General features: G+C 41.6%; 1 protein-coding gene across 1 annotated transcript in view; it reads right to left on the bottom strand.

Moving 5' to 3' along the window:
- The window catches only part of ENPP1 (ectonucleotide pyrophosphatase/phosphodiesterase 1), a 60,758-nt gene extending 44,660 nt beyond the window's left edge, over positions 1-16,098 (bottom strand). Inside the window, exon 1 of the mRNA XM_059700355.1 lies at positions 15,841-16,098. Within this exon, the coding sequence (XP_059556338.1) occupies positions 15,841-16,077 (237 nt within the window). The 5' untranslated portion in view covers positions 16,078-16,098. The remainder of the gene's footprint in view (positions 1-15,840) is intronic.
- Between the last annotated feature and the right edge of the window lie 8,264 nt (positions 16,099-24,362).

Genomic DNA, 24,362 nt, shown 5'->3' with positions numbered 1-24,362 from the left:
TCCTTTTTTTACCCAATATAATTGGAAAATGTTTTCAAAAATTACAATTTCAATGATGACAAGAATGTGAAGTAAAACAGTCATTTTCACTGCCTTTGTTGAAGTATAAATTCCTTTCCAAAAGGTCATTTATATGACTCCACCTAAATTTAGCATGTGCATACTTCCACTCCTGCAACTCCAATTCTATTCATTTATCAGATAGAAATTTTCACATAAGCACATAAAGATATACATAGATATTTATTAGCATTGTTTGGATAGCAATAATGTGCAAACAACCCAAATTTCTATTAATAAAAAATTGAGATAGAAGAACCAAGATGGCGGCATAGGTTAACGCCGGAGTTTGCTGCTCTGAACAACTACTTCAAAAGTGAAACTAAAAGACGGAACGGACATCACGCAGAACCACAGGAACGCTGGCTGAGTGGAAGTCCTACAACTAGGAGGAAAGAGAAACGCACACGGACACTCAGAGGAGGCGCAGTGCTGAAGTCAAATTCTGAGGTGTGGAGTGCGCAGAGCGGGCTGGCGGCGGAGGGCGCGGTTGTTGTTTTCAATCGGGAGGGAGTCGCAGACTCTGAGCTCCAGATCCGGGCGAGTCTTTAGGGACCCAGACTCAAACGGGAGAAGTGGGACTGTCTGGCTTCGGTCAGAGCGAGTACAGCTTTCTCTCCCAGCTTTGCAGCGGGTGCTGGGACTCAGAGAGGCAGAGCCCCTGGGGACAGGACTGAGAGCCGCCATAACTGCTCTCTCCGGACCACCCTGTTGATCCTGTGCGACCCGCCCCGCCCAAGCCCTGCACAGAGGCTTTTGCCGGATAGCCTCAGGCAAAGGCTAGATTAGCACCTCCCTAGAGGACAGAAGTTCTCTCACTGCTGACACAGCTGATTCTCATAGCCACTTGGCCTGGAGGTCAAACCCTCCCTGGAATTAGCTACAACAATCAAGATTTAACTATAAGACTGTGAACAAAGACCACTAGGGGGTGCACCAAGAAAGCATAACAAAATGCGGAGACAAAGAAACAGGACAAAATTGTCAATGGAAGATATAGAGTTCAGAACCACACTTTTAAGGTCTCTCAAGAACTGTTTAGAAGCTGCCGATAAACTTAATGAGATCTACACGAAAACTAATAAGACCCTCGATCTTATATTGGGGAACCAACTAGAAATTAAGCATACACGGACTGAAATAACGAATATTATACAGACGCCCGACAGCAGACCAGAGGAGCGCAAGAATCAAGTCAATGATTTGAAATGCGAGGAAGCAAAAAACATCCAACCGGAAAAGCAAAATGAAAAAAGAATCCAAAAATGTGAGGATAGTGTAAGGAGCCTCTGGGACAGCTTCAAGCGTACCAACATCAGAATTATAGGGGTGCCAGAAGATGAGAGAGAGCAAGATATTGAAAACCTATTTGAAGAAATAATGACAGAAAACTTCCCCCACCTGGTGAAAGAAATGGACTTACAGGTCCAAGAAGCGCGGAGAACCCCAAACAAAAGGAATCCAAAGAGGACCACACCAAGACACATCATAATTAAAATGCCAAGAGCAAAAGATAAAGAGAGAATCTTAAAAACAGCAAGAGAAAGAAACTCAGTTACCTACAAGGGAATACCCATACGACTGTCAGCTGATTTCTCAACAGAAACTTTGCAGGCCAGAAGGGAGTGGCAAGAAATATTCAAAGTGATGAATACCAAGAACCTACAACCAAGATTACTTTATCCAGCAAAGCTATCATTCAGAATTGAAGGTCAGATAAAGAGCTTCACAGATAAGGAAAAGCTAAAGGAGTTCATCACCACCAAACCAGGATTATATGAAATGCTGAAAGGTATCCTTTAAGAAGAGGAAGAGGAAGAAAAAGGTAAAGATACAAATTATGAACAACAAATATGCGTCTATCAACAAGTGAATCTAAGAATCAAGTGAATAAATAATGTGATGAACAGAATGAACTGTTGATTATAATAGAATCAGGGACATAGAAAGGGAATGGACTGACTATTCTTGGGGGGGAAAGGGGTGTGGGAGATGTGGGAAGAGACTGGACAAAAATCGTGCACCTATGGATGAGGACAGTGGGTGGGGAGTGAGGGCGGAGGGTGGGGCGGGAACTGGGAGGAGGGGAGTTATGGGGGGGAAAAAAAAGAGGAACAAATGTAATAATCTGAACAATAAAGATTTAATTTAAAAAAATAAAAAAAAATTAAAAAAAAAATTGAGTAATGCAATAATAAACCCAAATAATACAAAATACTATCTAATTATTTTTAAATTATGTAGATCCATCACTGGAACACTTGCTCTTAAAGCCTTCAGCCGCCCATCAGCAGTCTACTCTGAAGCCATCATGCCGTGAGTAAGTCCAAACTGTCTACACCTAGAGACCACTTGGGGAAGTCCTAAAACTACAGAAAGTGAGAGTGATACCTTGCCAGCTCCTCGATGTTCCATCCGCTGCTGCTGCAACTCCAGCTACCATCTATCTGACTGCAATTGCAAGAGAGTCTCTGAACTACATCTTCCCAGTCATGCCTTTCCAGAATTCCCAACCCGTCAAAAATTGTGAGAGGTTTTGGAATCTTCAGAGCTGATGATCAGATGCTGAACCGAGATGAATTTATCACGTTGGTAGACCTAACCAACATGACTCCCTGACCACATGCGAGAACACACTTGCTCTTCTCCTTGTCCCAGATTATATGCCTAAATCATTCCTAAGGTGAAGCAACCCATGAAGAAATCTAAGGATTGGCTCTGATGAAAGTGCACAAGGGGCCAGCTTCACTCAGTGGTTCTTCATCACTTCATTGGAGGAAATGACTACAGGTTGTCTCATTGCCACAACATCCCTTGTTTGGCTTTCAGCTCTTCCAACACCTTTGTAACTTGTTTTTTCTATTGAATGCTCCTGATTCAATTACCAAGTATAGCCTTTGTTTTTCTGATTGGACCCTGGCCAGTACAGTAAATAATCAGACACCACACACACACACACCAGAGCATACTCTAAGCTAAATTTAATATCAGCAAAGAACTTTCCATTTTGAGGATTCACTTGTTTTAGGTTTTTTAAATTTGATTTTAGAGCGGGGAAAGGAGAGGGAGAGAGAAGAGAGAGAGAGATGTGAGAGAGAAACATCTGTTGCCTCCATGTGCCCCGACCATGGATTGAATCTGCCACCTCTGGGTGTACAGGACAGCACTCCAACCAACTGAGCCACACCGGCCAGCGCAGGGTCACTTGTTTTTAATTCTCAATCTCTTAGATGCAAAAAATATTTTAACTACAGCTTGCTTCATATGAATTTCAAGGAAGAGAAAGAAAAACAGCATGACCAAAATAATCCTGAAAGCAGTTTGTTTCTTTTAAAGCTATGATCAAGAAAGAGATGACTCATTAAATAAAAGTAGTATTAAATGATTTAGAAAAAACAGGTAGTTTAGTTAAGCTCATGAAATGGAAAAGAAGTTTATTTATGCCACAGGACAGCCCTTCCTACCCTCAGGCAAAGGATAAAACAGACTAAAAGGTAAAGAGCACCATGGGTTTTATCTAAAAGACGTTTTTCTTGCCTAGGCAGGGTTCTTGCCTTCACAGATAGTGGGTCAGAGATGAAACAAAAATGGGGTTAGGGGGTGGGGTGGGGAAGAGGGGGAATTCACGCTCAGTTAAGTTTCTGTGATTTCTTTCTTTTTATTCTGAAATAAATTTTAGAACATAATGACCGGAGCTAGAAATGAAAGAAACAAACAAACAAAAAATCTTCAATAATTTCCAATTGCTCTTAAAACAAGAACCAAACTCTCTAAAATGGCCTGCAAGGCCCTGCCTGGACCTGGCCCCTGACCACCTTCCTGGTCTTCTCACCCATCGCACCCTTCCCTGTACACCAGCCCCCCTGGTCTTCTCCCTTTCTGGGATGGCCCAAGCTCCCTGCTCTCCCAGGGCCTTTGCCCCTGCTGCTGCCTCCCCTCAGAATCTTCTCCTGCTCACCTCTGACCTCCTCAGACCTCCATTACTGAGCCCTGTGTATAGCTTCCAATCAGCACTTGTCACAGCTGCAACATGAGACAATCTTTTGAGATTCTTTGATAAATATCTGGTCCTGGGAATATATTCAATAATATGGTAATCACTTTGTACAGTGGCATATGGTTACTAGACCCCCTGGAGTGATCACATCTAAGGTATATAAATGTCAAAGCACTATGTTATACACCTGAAACTAACATGCATATGTAAATAAATAACATCTGGACCTGTGGGATGGATCACAAGGACAGGGAATAAATCTTTCCCCTCCCCTCGTCACCATTTAGCCCCCACCTCTTCCCAAGAACTGCTCACACAGTAGGAATTATAAATATTTGTTGAATAAGTCACTGACCACAGCAATAAACCCCAATCTAGTATCTATTATCTCTCAGGCACGTTTATAATTAGTTTACATATTATAATTCATTTGACCCTCAACATAAACTTATGAGGTAGCTACTATAATTATCTCCATTTCACAGGCGAGGAAACTAAGGCACAGAGAATTGAAGGGACTTGCCCAAGTACAGAGAACAGTTATTGACAGACAGGATTCACAGCCTGGCAGTCTGCCTCCCGAGCCTGGCCCTGAACCACTAAACTCTATGGCTTCGATATGCTTGTGTGACAATGGATCAGTTCAGGGACAGGGGAGAGCTGCCCAAAGAGCAGCTAAGGAATGTTTCCTGTGGGAGGATAAATTGAGTTGGATCCCAATGTGTTGCATAATAAAAAGGGAAGTGAAAAGGTCACTCTTGGGGTAGAGAACAGAGTGTGTTGGGAACAGTACAAGTCTGGGCCGAGGGTAATGGAAGGTGTGGTTTAGCAGAACTGGAGCATCTATCAGGCATGAGCTTCTTGAGCCCTGACTCTCTAAATCAGTGGTTCTCAGCCTTCTGGCCCTTTAAATACAGTTCCTCATGTTGTGACCCAACCATAAAATTATTTTCGTTGCTACTTCATAACTGTAATGTTGCTACTGTTATGAATCGTAATGTAAATATCTGATATGCAGGATGGTCTTAGGCGACCCCTGTGAAAGGGTCGTTCAACCGCCAATGGGGTCGCAACCCACAGGTTGAGAACCACTGCTCTAAATTGACAAAGTGCAATAAGAGCAGAAGTTGACTGAAATATACCTGAGCCCTTTGAACTCCTAATTCCATGTTATGCATATAACACACATGGCCCATGTAAGATGAAGGACACAGAGTCCCACTGAGATGTGGGACTCAGACCAGACTTACTCACCAGCCAACAGGTTTGTTCCCTCTTACCTCACACACTTGTGTCAATTAAAGGAGATAAAGTGCTAACATAGGGTCTGACAAAGAGTAAACTCAATGAAGGCATGTATGGATTCAACAAACATTTACACAACACTCACTGTGTGCTGGACAAACACTGCCTAATAAATGAGCACACATGTATGTCACAGAGCTTTAGGAGTGCTGTGAACAGATGAAACTGCTCATGCTAGGCCCTCGAGTTACTCAAGCAATAAGAAATCAGGCTAAAGAGAATATTAAGTTGAGGAGTACACATTTCCCCACTCATGTGGAATTTCTGGGAGACTCTACGTGGATTCATAATGAAGGGCAGTCATTATTTTAGGAAAACTAATAATAAACCACACAAAAAAGTCACAACCAATGTCAATGAAGTTGAGAAGTGAATAAAACAAAGGATGTGTACTAAAAAAAAATATTGGGGACTGATTATGCCTGAGATACTACTAAGGATAGTTTCAAAGTTTACCCCATGAACTAAGGTTAGTGCAATAAAAGTCTCAAATCCTACCCGTGAAGGACACACTGAAAAGCTTTCTAGCCAAAATAAATTCACAACTGCACATAAGTGAAAACAGGAAATGGTACCATATATGCAGTGTGATCCCATTTTTGTAAAAAAATAAATAATAAGTGATCCATCGGGAATAAGCCACAATATAAATAGCATATAATAAGACAGCACTTTTTATAGACTTCTTTATACTTTTTTTTTGCATTTTCTGAACTTTCTGTGATATGTATTATTTTTATAACAAAGGCAAAATATTGTAAGCTCTCTATGCAAAGACTTTAGACCTAGAAAGAACACACGTAATCTGAACCCCTCTTTTTATGGTTAAGGAAACCAACAGTCAGAGGAGCAAAGCGACTGTTCAGAGGTCACCAGGTAAATGATTCCCGTGACTCCAAGTTTAGGACTCTACCTGACCCCTGTCTCTCAAAAACCTTTGTCTAAATCATCCCAGAAAGATCAACGTTCTTTTTCCCTTTGAAAGTTTCCACGAGATGACACATGTAAAGCACTTTCATATGTCAACATGCTTTGCATTTACTTCCCTTGAGTTGATCAGTAAGATATTTAAATAAGCCCTAGCCAGTTTGGCTCAGTGGATAGAGCATTGGCCTGTGAACTGAAAGGTCCCAGGTTCAATTCCAGTCAAGGGCACATGCCCAGGTTGTGGGCACGATCCCCAGTGGGGGGCTTGCAGGAGGCAGCCGATCCATGATTCTCTCTCATCATAGATGTTTCTATCTCTCTCTCCCTCTTCCTTCCTCTCTGAAATCAATAAAAATATATTTTAAAAAATAAAAAAATAAAATGCACAAAAAATTTTTTAAAAATATTTAAATAAATAGTGTACAAGTATAGAGTTGTTTTGTACTTATTTCCCTGGTTAATCCAAAAATAGAAAAGACCAACACAGTCTATTCATAATGCTCCCAACCCACACCCTTCCCACTTGAGTAAAGTTCATTCATCGGTTCCTACTCTCCATAAGGTTCTAATCTAAATGATGCTGGATGGTACCTTACAGGAAGCCAGTGTGTTTGGCCCACGTATTATGGAACACACTCTGTGCCAAGGACATTGAACCTGATTCGCCATCACTTGAAAAGCCCTGGTATAAGATTTCTTTGTTTTGGTTTTGCATCAGATATATTGTTGACTGTGGAGAAGGTGCTGTCGTGGAAACTTTGAAGACCTCTATTGATGGTGAGGTGTAAGGTGAAATCTACTTGATATCCTGATAGAGAAGCGGTTGAATTGGAAAGAATGTCGGAATGTCATCAGATCACGCCAAAGGCAGAAGATTGGCACAGCTGAAAGCAATAAAGAGCAATTAAAGGACAAGCCAGGGAAGGGTAAGGAAGAGGCAACTGCAATACATGAAAGCAAATGAGAACACAGGTAGGATCCTGAGAAATAGAGACTGCACAGTGAAGGGAATAGGAGACTATGTATCCAGTGTCCTGCACACAGGAGAAGAGCAATGGGCTACTTTCACCAGTGAACCCCTGAGGTCCAAGGAAGGAAAGGGGCAAAATGCAATCAGCAGCAGCAGCATTTGAACCCAACACCAATATGGTTGAGATCAAGGAACATTTTGTAATGTTTTTATTTTTTTATCGTAGCATCATGTATGAAGTCAATGGCTGAACAAGGGATGATTAGAAGCCTCAGCTAAAGAAATTCCAGCAGCTATGCCTCTGTACCAACCAGAGCCTATGGGTGCTGCTCCTCACACTTTCAGATGCAGACAAGTCCCTGGGGATCTGCGGAAATGCTGACTCAGGTTAGGTCTGGGAGGAGGCCCAAGATTCTGAATTTCTTACAAGTTCCAAGGAGGGGTGCTGGCATACTGGCCTGCAGATCACACTTTGGATGTAAAGTGCCTTCTGAGGAAGGAAAAGTAAAAAAACAATCCCATCACACTGACGCTTAGCAATAACAAGAAAAACAACCATTTATTCAGGGCACACTATGTGCCACTTTGTATATGATATCTATTTAATTCTCCTACAATACCTGACATGGCTTTATCATCTCTCTTTTGTGCTTGTGGAAGCTATATTCAGGAAACATAAGTTATTTGCTTACATTCAAACAGTGCCAGGATTTAAACCCACATCTGTCTGCCTTCAAGACCATTTGTCAATAAGCTACAGTGTTGAGATTAAGAAGTTTATTAGTTCTGTGATTTTGGAAAGTCCCCCAAATTTCTCTGAGCTGTGAGTTTTTTCATCTCTGGCATGGGAATAATGGCAGAGCGGTGGTTTGGACCAAAGGAGGTACTAGATGTAGGAGAATTTTAAAATCTATAAAGAGCCTTATTTAAATAAAGATACAATTGTTGTAACTAACTGATTCCTTTTTGAGAAAACATGCACCAAATACCCAAGTCTGAATAACCACAGTTTGTCAGTTGTTTTTTCTACTAAAAATAATGCTCCATGAAAAGAAGCAGCTATATCAACTTACAACTCAATTGCACAACTGCTTTCCCTCCAGAAAACAATGGTACCTCAGTATGCAGCAGATGTGCTACGCGCACACCTACAATTTTGTCCTACAGAATACTAAACACAGGTAAATTAGGGTTGACATGTATTAAAATCTGCTCCATTGTGGACATTTTTACTGCTTCATCTAGTACATTCTTATAAGCAAAATATGTTTTTGTATTGCAAGTGCATGACTACTTGTACAATTGGTGCCATTGCCTTGATTTCCACTAAGGGGACAGCAGTTTTACTGGCACCATGTTCTAATACCATCAGTGTAAATGTCAATATGGTGAAAATGGCAAACAACATCTTACTATTGATGTTAAAGTGCTTTGGACTTCATGGTCTCCCTGAAAGACCCCCAGCGATCCACAGGGAGCCTTTGAGAACTGCCACCTGAAATATTTTGGCTGAAACTCTACCTGTGTTATCTTATTTATAAACATATTTATCCAGAACCACATAAAAGTACTCCGGAGAGCACGAGGCTCTATTTAAAAAAAATCTCCTGGCAGTTGCACAACAGCATCACAGAAAACCACCTTGAGTTTCTTTTCAGTTGTCTCTCTCTGTGAGCTACCATACACTCTGGATGCTCACTCACATCAAAGAGCTTCTCAGGGGAAAGAACCACATTTCAGAGCAAGCTGCATTCTCAGGATTCTGCTCCTGAAAACCAAGATGAAAGGATCTGTAAGGGTCCCCAATCTCACCTGTGAGAAAACGTCTGCCACCTAAATGTGTGTAAAGTCCTAAGATAGGATGAGAAAATGATCCGTCCACACATGAGAAACTCCCTCGCTCCAAAATGACTTTCTATCATATCCTAGTCTAGGACAATTTAAATGTATTAAGAAGGAAACTCAAAATAAGAAGAAAGCCACTTTCCTGTCTATACTGGAAGCTCACAATAACCCAGGACCACTGACTTCACACAATGCACATGGCAAAAGGATGAGATGGCAACAGCCATTAGTCCAGAATAAATGAGCTAAAAATCCTTTCGCTTATCATAGTCTATTTAGGTGCATTCCTGTCTTCGTCTGCTCAGCTACTGTAACAAAATACCAAAGACTAGGTGGCTTAAACAACAGAAATGCATTTTCTCAGAGTTCTGGAGATTGAGAAGACTAAGATCAAGATGCTGATCAATTCTTCCCTGGTTTGCAGATGGCCGACTCCTCCTGTCCTCACGTGGCCTTTCCTCATTGCATGCCCCGAAGAGAGATACAGGGTAGATCGCTCTCTCCTCTCACTCTTCTCATAAGGCCACTAATCCCACCAGGAGAGTCCCATTCTCATGACCACATATAAACCCAATTATATCTCCCAAGGACCTACCTTCAAATACCATCGCATTGGGAGCAGGGCTTCAACATATGAACTGAAGTGGGGGCGTGGACACAAACATTCAGTCCATTACAATTCCAAATATTCCAGATCACAATCTCTGGGATTGGAGCCCAGGAATCTTTAAGTTCCCAAGTGCTTCCTATGCACACTAATGTTTGAGAATCCTGACTGTAGCCCTGTGAGCCAGATAAGTTTCCTTCTTTGTAAAGTAGGATTGTCACCATACTTTCCTATTTCAAAGTTGTTGAGGTATTGAGGATCAATTAAGAATACATGGGAAGCTCTCACCAGTTTGGCTCAGTGGAAAGAGCATCGGCCTGCTGACTGAAGGGTCCCAGGTTTGATTCTAGTCAAGGGCGCAGGCCTGGGTTACAGGTTCAATCCCCAGTGTGGGGCATGTGGGAGGCAGCCAATCAATGATTCTCTCTCATCATTGATGTTTCTATCTTTCCTTCTCCCTTCCTCTCTGAAGTAAATAAAAATACATATTTTTTAAAAAGATGTTTAAAAGAAAAAAAAATAATATATGGGAAAATGCTTTCAAAAACTGCAAAGTGCTATGCGGATGATTATAATCATCTAAGTTTTTACTACTGACATCTCAATCAAATCTTATTCTAAAAACTACAAGTGAGTGAGGAAGCCCTAGTCCATTTGGGTCAGTGGATAGAGCATTGGTCCGAGGACTGAAAGGTCCTGGGTTTGATTCCAGTCAAGGGCACATACCTGGGATGCAGGAGGCAACCAATTGATGTGTCTCTCTAACATCATGTTTCTCTCCCTGTGTCTCTCCCATTCCCTTCCACTCTCTCTGAAAAAGAAAAAAAAAAAAAAAAGGAAGAAAAGTGAGTGAAGAAGAAGAAAATAATGAAAAATATAAAGATGTTATCCTAACTCTTGTAATTCAAGCTCGGATAACGAAAATACTCAGAAACTAGAGTGCTCTAGTTATTATTTAGTTGAACATTCTAGTCATTTTTTTTTTAATCTCTCTTAAATGTACTTTCTTTCCTTGGTAAACATATAACTTAGCTCTGATTTGATGCCAAAGGGTTTTCATGTTGGGTCATCATTCAGATGATCAGTTCTTATTGCATAGGATTTAGGCTTAGAAGAGTAATCTCTGTTCTGCTAAATGCATTTTTGCTTATTTTTTGTTGTTTGGAGGATATTTCATGGTTGATAGAGGCATGTTTATTTTAAACAAAGGCAGAGCTCTAATTACAAGTTGTATTCCAAAAACTTATTTGTCCCTAAATTGTTTAGAATTTGAAATGCCCTTCCTCCGGGCCAAAAAAAAAAATTATAAATCACAACTAAGTTCTCTGGCTTGTCCAACAAGCCCGTAATATAGATAAAACACATTTGCTATGTCTTAAAAGTCCCAAATGTTTGCAATAGAATTATCAAAAACAAAATTAGGATATAATGGGGTAGGAAACAGCAAAACAGAATGTCCAGAGTTAACTGGAAAAGTAGACTAGAAGGGGAAAAGAAACATGTTAAATGGGTATCTCTGAGAAAGAGACTTCATGGAGTAGAAACAGCTAACATATAAATGCTGAGAGAGAGAAAGACTAGAATATGACTCAAATCAGAAGACAGGAAGTAACAGAAAGCAAGGCTGGAGGAAAGAGTTCCTTACTAGACCCACAAAGACTGAATTTGGAGTGTGGCAGCAAAGTCACCCGAACAGAAGAGGCCTTGGTATAAGGGAAGGAGAGTCATGTTTGTACCTGCAGGATGGCCTCACTTATACGTGCCAGATGGTCACACTGAGTTGTTTGTACCTGAGCGAATGCCCAATGGCTAGATCCTAATTCTGAATCCAAGTTATTGTAGGGGCCCTGTTTGGTCTCTTAAGTAGGTTGGCCTTAGTTGTAACTTTTATTTATAGTCCATTCACTATCTTTTCCTTCTCCCTTGTATAGCAATAACTAGAGGCCCGGTGCATGAAATTCATGCATGGGTAGGGTCCATAGGCCTGGCCAGTGATCAGGGCTGATGGGGCCTTCTGGCTGCCAGCAGGGGCCTCCCTCCCCCAGCTGCTGGCTGCCAGCTGCTGGCCTGGGCCTTTCTTCATTCCACACCACCCCCTGGTAGTCAGCGAATGTCATAGCGAGCGATAGAACTCCTGGTCTCCCGGTTGAACTCCCGTGGGAATACTTTGCATATTAGCCTTTTATATAGAGAGATTATATTACATTATTACATATATTATTATATATTATAGTGATAATTATTATTATTCACTAATAAAATGCTTAATCTTCTCCCTGAATTTACACCCAAGTGTCATCTCTATTAGTGCATCTATGTTTGAGTTCCTGACCTTCAACTGGCCATCTGAGTAAGTAGTTGCACATTTATTAGTAGTCTTTCCATCTTACCCTTTTCCAAGTCGAAGTGTCACTAGGTCTAAGTGAAAACACAGTGCATTCATTCATTCATTCATTCGACCAAAGGCTGACCTTGAGTATAAGGCACTGTGTTAGGTCCCGTAGTAAACACAACAGTCTTGTTGGGTTCCCAGAAATCTTTGGCACATTTTGTTAGAAAATGTAAAACAAATACCACAAGGAGCAAATAGAAGACTTCTCTGGCCTCTAAGATGCTCTGGTTATCTTGAAATAAAATGCAAAATTATCACTGGATTGATGCAATGCAAGTAAGATTAAGAGCAAAGAACTATCCTGAATATTCTCCATGCTGTATTCTTAGAGATAAGATAATGTGTTACAAGAGGAAGGACAGAGAAGCTAACATTCACACCAAATTTCTGATAAACAAGGCCAACTACTCCTACTTACAGCTCTGGTCATTTTGCAATAACATGCTAAACTATGGCTGGACAGATGTTAAATTTCATAAACCAAAGAGCAATGTCAATTCCAAGTCAGATTAAGAGCAGAGAATTATCTTGAATATTCTCCATGCTGTATTCTAGAGATAAGATAATGTATGGCAAGCAGAAGCAGAGAGAAACTAATGAAATTAATAACATCCACACCCAAACCCTAGCTGGTTTGGCTCAGTGGATAGAGTGTCAGCCTGGGGACTAAAGGGTCCCAGGTTCGATTCAGTCAACATGCCTGGGTTGTGAGCTCAATCCCCAGTTGGGGGCATGCAGGAGGCAGCCAATCAATGATTCTCTTTCATCATTGATGTTTCTCTCTCTCCCTATCCCTTCCTCTCTGAAATCAATAAAAATATATTTTAAAAAAAGAAAGAATTCTTTCATTGAAAGGTGAAAGTAGCCTTCACTCACCACCCCTGAGACACAGGGGTCTATGTATTCAAAAGTACAGCAGAAGGTCACAAACAAAAATAATGCTGTAGAACAGCAAAATGGAGAATAAAGAAATTTACTGCCATGTGATTGAAAGTTATCTGACCCTAATTACGCCAGGGGACAAGGACATTTCAAATAAATGTTCGAGTCCAACCTCAGTGGAAGTGGACATTTCAGTTCAAAAGTTAATTTGGAATCAAACAAAGGTATTTAACATGCCTACTGAGGCATCTAGAGAATACTGCTTTCTAATACGAGTAGAAAACGCTTGGAGTTTTCTGCAGAATGGCTTGGTGCCTAGAAATAAGCATTTCCAGGCCCAAGGCCAAACGTCCCCAGAGCAGAGCCAGCTGGTCTCCCCCTGGGATCAAACTCGATTCAGGAGAACCAGGGCGGGGCAGCATCTTCCCCTCTGTGCCCACCCTCACATACCTACTCCTCATTTAAGTTTATCTGAAATATCTTCAGAAAAGTGCAACAGTCATATTGTCACTGATCATCTCCTGCAAGAGGAAGCTTGTGTTTATCCTGCTAGATAAAACTGGCCGAGGACCTCCCCAGTGGCTGGCCTCATCACCTCAACACCAGATGCAATGAGTCAACCCGTTTCTCCAGCTTTGTGAAGAGTGTGCTCATGTTAAACCTGAAAAAGAAATCCCATAATTGCAGCTCCTTTCCAGAAGACATGTCCCAGAGCTCTTTGATGACAACTGTCACGCTCCTTTTGTAGACCTTTCCCTTTGGAACTGCATCGTTTGGAAAAGGTCTGAGGGGGAGGAAGGGGATTGAAGTAGGGATGGGAAAGAAGAATGAGTAAATTAAGAGTTTCAAAAATACAGCAATGTGTTTTGGTGGATATTAATGCCCACAGTACTACATCAAAAGACATGGGGCGAAAATTCTTTCCAATTCAATTTGTGTTAGAGCAAAAGACCCCACCTCATGAGATAAAAAAAATAAATAAATAAAAATTCAGGATTGTCCTACTTGTGGAAGTCCTAGCACACCTCCATGTCAAATTCCGAGTTGTGTCATCAGAGCATAACGGAATGCGGTTTCACCAGGGGATTGCAGAGGCCAAAGACTGGAATGCATGTTCCAAAGGTACACCTTCACTGACGCTGATTGTGAATCTCTGAGTAAATGAGCAGGAAAGATTTAGAAACTAAATTCAGCAACTGGAAATTTAGCAACCTTTCAAGAGTTTGGGCAGTTAGATATGATTTCACATTGGAGTTCACATACAGACTCAATGTATGATTGCTGAGTACCTTGCAGTGTGCTAAATACTGAAAGTACTGATACTAAATAATTTAAGTGATCTGAATGTAAAAGCTAAGGTCCCCCATTAACAAAAGCAAAAAAGATGACTCTAAACAGCAACTGAGTTCTCATCGATATCATGTGTTCTAGACTTAAACTGTGGTACATGATGCAAAAATATATCATGAGATAAAAATATATGTGATCTGGGACACAACTCTTTGAATCTTAGGCTTATTTTTTGTTTTAACCCTCACCCTAGGATATACTTATTGTATTGATTTTAGAGAGGGAAAGAGAGAGGGAAACATTGATGGGAGAGAGAAACATCGATTGGTTGCCTCCCCCACGTGCCCCAACCAGGGATCGAACTCTAAACCTGGGCATGTGCCCTGACTGGGAATTAAACCCGAGACCCTTCCGTGCACAGGAGGATGTTCCAACCAACTGAGCCACACTGGCCAGTATATGACATTATCTCTTTACTCTAGGAATGTTGGTTCCTCAAAATACATCTCCATGATACCCAAAACATAGTGAAAATGCAGACTCCTATGAAAGGAAAAAAAGGTTTCAAAATCAGAAAAGATATTCTCTACACAGCATTGTTCAATCATAATATGTAAGTGAGGATATATTTTAGGGTACACTGTACACAGAAATCTGTTCTTTCCAAATAACACAATTTACTTCCACACATACATTGTTCCATTTGATCCTCACAATAATCCTATGCGTTGTGCAATGGGTTGATGTCCTCATTTTCACACAGAAGAAACTGAGTTTTGGGGAGAGAGAGGTTACACAAGGCCTCAGCAATTAATAACAGCCATAAAACCAATAACACGTATTTCTGACGCTCAATCCAGCCCTTCTCACCACAAATCTAGACTGAAAAACAACCCCTTCATGTCATCACCTTGACTGTTGATGCTGCAACTATCATCATAAAAGAGCAGAGGAATAATGAGGATTTTTTGTTATCAACAAAACCGTGTAATCTATGGTTAAAAGAGTGGACACTCACATGACATGCATATTGATGGACTTTCTGAACAGCTGCAAGGAAATTCCTAAACAGAGCCAAAAGAAAAAGTATTTTCTAAAGTTCCTGATAAAACCGGAGCTCTGTTAAATCTTTTCGAGTGGAATCAGTTAAAAGAATCAGAAAAGTCATTAACACTGCACCCAGAGCCACCCAGAGCCCACCCTGCGGGGTACAACGCCATGGGTGGTTCCTAAGACCAACAGCTTTCCGGCTGGTCATTTTCCCTCCAAACACCTGTGGGTTACAGGTGGTATTTCTAAAGATCCCATTATTCTTTTTAGCAGCCTGCTTTCGTAAACAGACTCTTTATGAGCATCAGTTAATACCACTGAGAGTGAACTATCCCCCTGGGGTAAAAAGGAGGCACAGGAGTAATAAGCATGTGTTCCGCCTGCAGAGCGGAGCGTGAAGGTGAACATCTGAATACAGGCTGCCTCTCTCCGGGCCCCGGTGCTGACGCCGGGGGGATCGCAGCAGCGGGGCGCCGCCCTCCCCGCCCGGGGTGCCGCGCGGGCCGCGGACCTACCAGCGACAGCACTTTATAGGTGTTGGGGTCCTTGGCCGGCCGGGCGCGCGCCGCCTTCTCCGGCGGCTCCTCCCCCAGGTCCATGGGGGCCAGCAAGGACGCGGCCGTCTGCGGGTCCCCGGGCGCATCGGCGCCGTGGCCGCGGCTCGGGTCGCGGCCGTTCCCTGCCGGGCCCTCCCGGCGGCCGTGCCCGCCCTCGCCGCGGCTCCCACCCCCTGCATAGCCGTCGCGATCCATAGTGGCCCCGGCGCTCCCGCCCCGCCGCCCGGCCGCGCCTTTAATAGGCTCCGCGGCGGCCCCGCCCCGCCCCGCCCGCGCGCCCGCCCCTCGCCGCCAGACCCCTGGCCACTCGCCCGCCGCCCGGCGCTGGAAGACAGGGGAAAGCAGCTCAACGCCCCGGATTATTTGGCTTCCTGTCTGATTTCGGCCACTCGGCCTGTCGGTTATTTTGGGGCCTGGACGTGGGCGTGTCTTTAACTTTCCCCAAAGCCTTCCCCGCCCCGCGCCCGGGCACCTTCCGAACACTTGCAGGAATCGCCCTGCGTGGCCTCGCGGCGCGGGCTGGACTGGAATTGCAGTGTGGTCTGCAGAGGGCATGAGATCATGGGGCCCCAAAATAGAGCAGGAGGAGAAGGATGCAGCGGCCAGGCTACAGGGTGGGAGAGCCGAGCCGGACAGACCCGTGTTTCTGGATGCACATGCAAATAGGCTACAGGGACCAGCATGGGGCACGTGGAAACGAACAAGAATCCCTTCAAAGCCCTGCTACCCACTACCTACCCTACTCAGAGAGGAGCGTCCAACCTTGAAGATCTGGTTTTACAAAACACACAGGAAAGGAACACTTAGTTTTCTGTGTGTGTGTGTTTTTGGGGGGGGGGGGGGGGAGGGGGGGGGGAGTATGGCTTTTTGTCCTTGACCTTGTTTTAAAATATTTACTTATTAGTTCTTTTACACTTTCTATATTGAAGGCTTCCAAGTATTCTGTTGCCTGCCCTATCCTGAAGTTGACGCTGATACTTGGTAACTAATATCAAACAGTTAATTCAATCTGAAATACTTTAATAGTTTTTGACCAGGACAAGAACAGTAGGCCATAATTCTTGGTGGGTGTTGATTCACCTTTGATTCTACAACTTTTACATTTCCTTGCTCGTCAGTTAGAAACGCCACAAATGTGTAGTGAAGGGAGTCTTGCCTGTCAAGGGGAAACCAGTGACTTCCAGCGGCTTTGCAATACCCGGGACGGCCTTCCCTGACGAAGGAGACTTATACAATCCAAAACAATTCATTTTCAATGCATTTTGATTACACAAATATGTTACACAAATGTTTCTAACATGAGAACCGGTGTTTAACAGATATAAAGCGTGTGTTGTCCCCTTTGAAGCCGTCAACTTGGGATGCTTTCCCTTTATATTGACGCATTCATTCATTCAATAACAATCCTTCAATTCAAGCTTTTGGCTTCCAACTATGCATACCACATCAAAGATGAATAAAAGTAAATCTTTCCCAAGTGGCTTTCAGTCTGGTCCAAGGGAGTGAAGGCAATAAACAAAAAATTAAAACCCAATTCATATATGCATTGTAGAAGGACAAATACGATATTTCAAAAGCTTGCTGGAAAGAGCAATAGAGACCTGGAAGAAGTAAAGACAATCTGTCAAAGCATTATTGAGATTTTCTTTTTATTATTTATTACTTTTGAGTCAGCTTACAAGCCACCCAAAAGAAACAAGTTTTCACCATTTCGTAGTCACACATATTTTTTACCCCAATCTTGGCTTCCAATTTTCCCTTAACTGGTTCCAAAAATCAGAGTCAAGGACAAAGATTTGCTCAAAGGTGACTGGTCAAATGAGTGTCAAAACTTCTCAAAGCAACTCAACAGAGACATTCCAAAGTGGCTTTGAACCTGACAAAACAAACGGAATAAGTGTATTGTCTGCATCCCAAGACCATAAATCACTTTAAAGACTTGTACTATTGGAAAAGTCAGCGCACACTCCGAACTCAAACATCGGGGCATCCACAGGAACAAAAAATCAGTGAGGCAGCCTCCCCGCTTCCAGTGAACAATGGGCCCCGTTAAAGGGGGCGACATTTGCTCCTCAGTGAGGGGATTGTGTGCCCCTTGTGGCAATAGATTTCTCAAGAGAAACAGGAAATTTAGATGTTTGTATGAATTCTCCAGATTGCAAAATCTTGTCTACAAAATTCAGAAAAACAATTTCTTTAAACACTTTAAAAGCCAAACAAAATGTAACACATCTGCAGGGTGGGCCTGGCACACAGGCCACCAGGATGTGGCCTCTGCCTTACGCTCAGGCCTTGCCTGTGCCAGTTGCGACTTTTATGGGCAACTATAAAAATCCAATTGCAATTCTAAAATCAGAGGAATAAAACGAATTAAGTATGCCACTCATATTGTTGAGCTGTAGGCATTAAGCCTGTCGTTAAGCCTTGCTTTGGTCTTATGTAGATTCTAAATGGTCTGTGGGACAGCTTTACACTCCAAAGTACAATGAGGCCATGAGATATAAAACTGCAACACAACTGGGTCCTCCAGTTAGTACAAAGTGAAAAGTGAATGTTTCACTCTTAGTCCTAAAACTCTCTGCTCTAATGATTGAGGGCTCTAGTCTAGTGCTGCCGTGAAGATGACATTTTAAGATTTTAGAAGACCTTAACTTTTAAGACCTTAATAGACGTATTTAAATATTTTTTTTCCCTTGGTGCTTTAGATGTAGATCAGACCAAAACACCAAACTAACTCCATTCATCTATGTGTGAACTACAACTTCTCAAGGCTGAGAAACAACTCCTCAGCTTTTAGAAAATGAAACATGCTGTAGAGTAATTATTTTTGCAGCTTCTCCAGAGCTTCCCCACTTCCCCCAATTCTCTGGTGAAACACCAACGACATCTAGCCCAGTCTAAAACAGAAAAAACCGCAAGGCCCTTTCATCCTTAAGAGACTTAGAAAAAAACACTCTTGTGACGTTAATTTATGTTTAAGATGTTTGTATGACATCTTAATTTCTCTTTCTCTTTTGTAAGCACAGAAATAGGCCCTCTGGAAGAAGCGTGGATAACTATCTGACCTGGTACAGATTACAAGAACTCTCTGAGATTTGGTTTCCTCACTTATAAAATGCCATTACAGCCCCGCTAGTGTGGAGCGACGACCCATGAATCAGGAGATCACAGTTTAGTTCCTGTCAGGGCACTTGTCCAGGTTGTGGGCTCAAGCCCCAGTAGGGGGCGTGCAGGAGGCAGCGGATCAATGACTCTCTCTCAGTGATGTTCCTGTCTCTTCCTCTCCCTTCCTCTCTGAAATCAATAAAAATATATTTTAATGGATTACAAATAATATCATAAAAGTACACAGTGATCTCTAAATGCCAACAAAATGTTTAACATTTCCCAGCTTTACATAAAAGTTTAAACGTGTTTTTTATATTTGTCACCCAATTCTTACCTTTAAGACAGAGAATATCCCTATTTTATTGTTCCATAAATTAAGCATGATTTATACATAATTTTGGGGAAGGTTTGAGCGCTACTTTTGGATATGCATCTACAGAGGGAGAGCCTCTGGGGGCAGGAAGGACTACTTGCCCCTCTGGGGCAAGTTGTTGTCAGAATGAGTGAAGTAAACCCAAAAGTGCAAGGTGCAATTGAGAATACTAGAAACTGTAGAAAAATGGAAGATGCGTAATACCCCCTCTAAAGGCACCTGCTACCAGTTCTTCACTTTTTGCTTGTCCACACTCTCTGGCCCTCCCCACTGTCTCTTGTACCTCATTTGGCACAAAATCTAGAGTTGGCAATAACCTGCATTTACGCCTTTCACTTTGTTATTGTTTTCTTTTTTTCCCCCCTCCTTACTCCTTCCTTCTCCCTTTGCTATTGTTTTCTATATGCTTCATGTCTTTTAATTTTTTTTTATCTGTCTTCTGTTTCTCCTTCACTTCTTTAAATTTGTCTTAGACCTATTTTTTATTATACCACTAGAGGCTCAGTGCACAAAATTCATGCATGGGGGGTGGAAGGTCCCTCAGCCCGACCTGTACCCTCTTGCAATCCAGGGCCCCTCGGTGGATGTCCAACTGCTGGTTTAGGCCCGATTCCACCTCTTTCAATCCGGGACCTCTGGCTCCTAACCTCTGGCCTGCCTGCCTGATTGCCCCTAACCACTCTGCCTGCCTGCCTGCCTGATGCCCATAATTGCTTGCTTACCTGCTTGATTGTCCCTAACCCCTCTGCCTGCCTGCCTGATCACCCCTAACCCCTCTGCCTGCCTGCCTGATTGCCCCTAACTGTTAACCTGCCTGCCTGATCACCCCTAACAACTTCTGCCTCAGCCCCCGCCGCTGTGGCTTCATCCGGAAGGACATCCAGAATGACATCCAGAAGGTCATTCGGCTGTCCAGTCTAATTAGCACATTATGCTTTTATTATTATAGATGTTAATTTCTCTGTTGGATTTTAGCTTTTTTTTAAATGTGATTTTCTTACTAGTTGCTCTGGAGGTTATAATGCACATTAGTTTATCATCTACTTCAGATTAATACTGACTTAATTTGGATAAAATATAACATTTTTCCTGTGATACATCTTCATTTTCGTTGGAGAAAATAAAGCAGAGCCTTTGGGCTCTAGGACTCCAGGCCTGAGATACAAGAAGTTACCATATCACAATTGACATTCAATAAACTGCACATATGTAAAGGATAAAAGAAAAAAGACATTACCATATTAATATATTTAATTAGTTACCATATAATTACCAAAGTAATATATTTAGTATGGAAAATAGATTGAAAATCTTTATACAGAATGCTAATACACCAGCCCTCTGAACACCCATTAACCGATTACCTACTGTACACTGCACTAGAAATACTGGGGATAAAGAAGAAAAGCAAGAATAATCCATCCTGTGGAATCACAGAGGGAAGGTGGAGGAGGGTGGGTAGGTGAGAAGAGATCAACCAAAGAATTTGTATGCATACTAGTATATGCATAACCCATGGACACATACAATAGGGTGGTGAAGGCCTGGGACAGTGGGATGGGGGGACAAGAAAGGGTCAGTGGGGGGAAAAGGGGAACATATGTAATACTTTCAACAATAAATATTTTTAAAAATACAAAAAATAAATAAACTTCTAACTCATAAAAAGAAAGAAATTAATGTAAGATAAATGGAATAGTAATTATTCACAAGTCTCAAACTTTCCATGTGGATCTAAAATCAAGTAATTCTGAGTTCTTGCTATCAATACATCTAGAATCAAAATTAAATTAACTTTATTGTAACAAAAATTAATTATCCAGTAATTCCCATATTATTGGGATTACCATACTTTTACTAAAGAAAAATGAAAGTCTTGAACTTGCAAATTTCATTAAAGTGTTTAAATTAAAATGAAGAAAATCAAAGTTTCAAAAAAATGTATGAATAATTAACTGTTTACTCTATGTTACCTAGTTCTTGATTGTGGAAATTTTGATAACTGATAAATCTTATACTAAAAATTTAACTGTTTTTAATAAAATTAAGGTGAATATACACTCTAATATATTCATGATTACTAAATAAAAAGATTATTTCATATTCTTTACATCTAAAAATATTGATTTATTCTTTGTTAACATACATTCACATGTACACACACACACAGGTGTTTATCTTTATCTACATACTAGAGGCCTGGTGCATGAAATTCATGCACAGGTAGAGTCCTTAGGCCTGGCTGGCAATCAGGGCCAATTGGGGCCTTCTGGCTGCTGTCCATGGCCTTCCTTCCCCGGCTGCCAACTACTGGCTAGGCTAGGGCCTTCCTTCATTCCACGCCACCCCCTGGTGGTCAATGCACGTCATAGCAAGTGGTCGAATTCCTGATCAGTCAAACTCCAGAGGGGACAATTTGCATATTAGCCTTTTATTATATAGGATCTGTCTATTGCAAAACAATAGAAAGCAATTAAACTATAGAAAACAACATACTTGAAGGAGCACATAACTTTCAGTTTTTGAAGCCATAGTCAGGTCTGCAATAAACTAAAATACTCAGCAAATTGATTTGATCTGGAATGGAAACTAACAATAATAACATTAGCTATCATTTTATTGGTGTACTGGTCATGTTTCCATGAACTTCAGTTGTTCATCCATTTGTTTTACCTCTTTATTCTTTCATTTATTTATTCATTTATTCATTAACTATTTATTGAATCATTAATATGGGCCAAGAATTATTCTAGGCTCAGTCTACAAAGGTAAGAGAACATCATTCTCCTCAAGGAGTTTAACAATCTAGTGAAGGTATCTGGATCTTAATCAAATAAGTATTGAGAATTATAATAACAAATGATAATAAATACTACGGTGAAAATGTATGGGAGGCTAAAATGAGTGTCTGAACCAATCTGTGGTAGGGGTAGGATGTGGTCAGTGAAGATTTCCCTGAAGAAATGAGGCTCAAGCCAAGATTTGAGATAAGTAGGGCTTAACTAGAGGAAGTGGAACTAAGACCACAGAGCCAGATGATTTTGAAATATGCCTTTTGTTGGTTGTGTAAGATCTGTATATAGGAAGAAATGACATAGATTGAGCATGAGTCATAAACTGGAGACTATCAGTTCTTAATCCACCAATTTTTATTCATTCTCTTTCATACATGAGAACAATTCAAAAACTGATGGCCTGCCCTCCCTCTCCCCCCACCCCCCGCCTCGACTCAACATTGCCAGAACTAGTTTTGGTATCCAGAGAGTAAGAAACACTTGAATTAACAAGTTAAATTTTTTTCAAAGGGATTATAATAATATACATTTGAAATGTAATTCAGGTATAAACATTTTGAAAATAGGAAGAGAGATTGTAAATCAGGTAAAATATACATTTGAACATAGGATCAAATATATATTTTGAAAATAAGGAGAGTCACATTAAATACAAAGGAGATTCAGAAAGAAGGCACATCACAGAACAATGTTGAGGATGGAAATCAGTAAGATATTTTTATTTTTATTTAACTTGAGTTGTGAGACACTGTAAGAAATAAATGGCAACTCAGCTGGCCTGGTTCAGTGGTTGAGCATTGACCTATGAACCAGGAGGTCACCATTGGATTCCTGGTCAGGGCACATGCCTGAGTTGTGGGCTCCATCCCCAATAGGGGGCATGCAGGAGGCAGCCTATCAATAATTCTCATCATTGACATTTCTATCTCTCTCCTCTTCTCCCTTCCTCTCTGAAATCAATAAAAAAATATTTTTAAAAAAGAAACAAATGGCCTATAGTAGGTTATAATAGGAAATTGAATGTCTTGTGTTTTTTCTCCTCAATCATATAAAGTTAAACTTACAAAGACATTTCATACAAATAAATGCTTGATAAACAAACAAACAAAATGCAACAAAAAGATTCATTTTGGTTATTTTTACACTTTCTTCAGAATAGACATGTTTGAACCTTATACATATGAAGTGGTAAAATGTATCAAAATTTCATTTTAGTAAATTATCATGTGTCTTCCCAGGCAAGGGGATGTGGACGCTGTGGGCCACAATGTTTAGGCCTTTGTCTGACTGTCCACAAGAAAGCAATTGGCTTCCCAGCCTGGAGCAGCGGCTGCCACAACAACAGAATGGGCCACCCTGGTCTCTAGCAGCTGCTGTATTGTAAACACAAGTGAAGTCACCCCAAGTGGAGACAAAAAGGACTTTACGGATTCACTCAGGCATGCTCTCCTGCTCTGGGGAGTAAGCCATGACTGGGCCTGGCTGGGAAACAGCTGCTGCTGGCAGACCTATCAGGCAAGCCACTGAGACGTGGAGGTGCTCTCTCTGAGCAAAGGCTTAAAGCCAATGGCATCTCTAACAGGCTCTGACACAAGCAATTGTAGGTGCCTTGTTGCGATGTGACTCTATTACACGGAGAAAATAAATGATGGCAAAAAGTAAAATGATACTAGGTATCACTTTAGGGGTGTTTACAGTATGCTAGGCATTGAGCTGTGCCATTTACAGATGCTCTGTGATCACTTCTCTTCACAAACCGGCAACAGCTAGAAAGCTGTGCCCCCACCACCCACAGGCAGAAGGCAGGTCTCATCAACTCTATTTACTGGTGAGGAGATGAAAAGTTTTCACTAGGTTCACAATGTTCAGTTGTACCAAGGAACCACATATTTAAACCAATTCCTTGTGGATGGAGTGGGCTATGAGGTTGTTTCTAATCTCATTACTTCAATGATACAATGAATACCTCCGCATGTACCACATCTCTCACATGTGTGACTACATTTGTAGGAAATGCTGGATTGTCACTTATTTTAGTTTCTAAGGGTCCTGGCAAATGGCCCTCTACTTAGGATAATGAGTTTACTCTCCCACAAGCAATGCATGAGTGCTTCTGTCCCTATCCCCATTGGTAACGCGTTTTCAGGAGGTGACTCTTGGTGGGCTCCTGGATGGGGGCTGGCCACCAGAAAGACCAAGCGATG

Source organism: Myotis daubentonii, chromosome 6 (genome assembly GCF_963259705.1).
Source record: "Myotis daubentonii chromosome 6, mMyoDau2.1, whole genome shotgun sequence".
Lineage (NCBI taxonomy): Eukaryota > Metazoa > Chordata > Mammalia > Chiroptera > Vespertilionidae > Myotis > Myotis daubentonii.
Note: the sequence above shows the minus strand (reverse complement) of the source record. Positions and strands in the feature narration are given on the sequence as shown.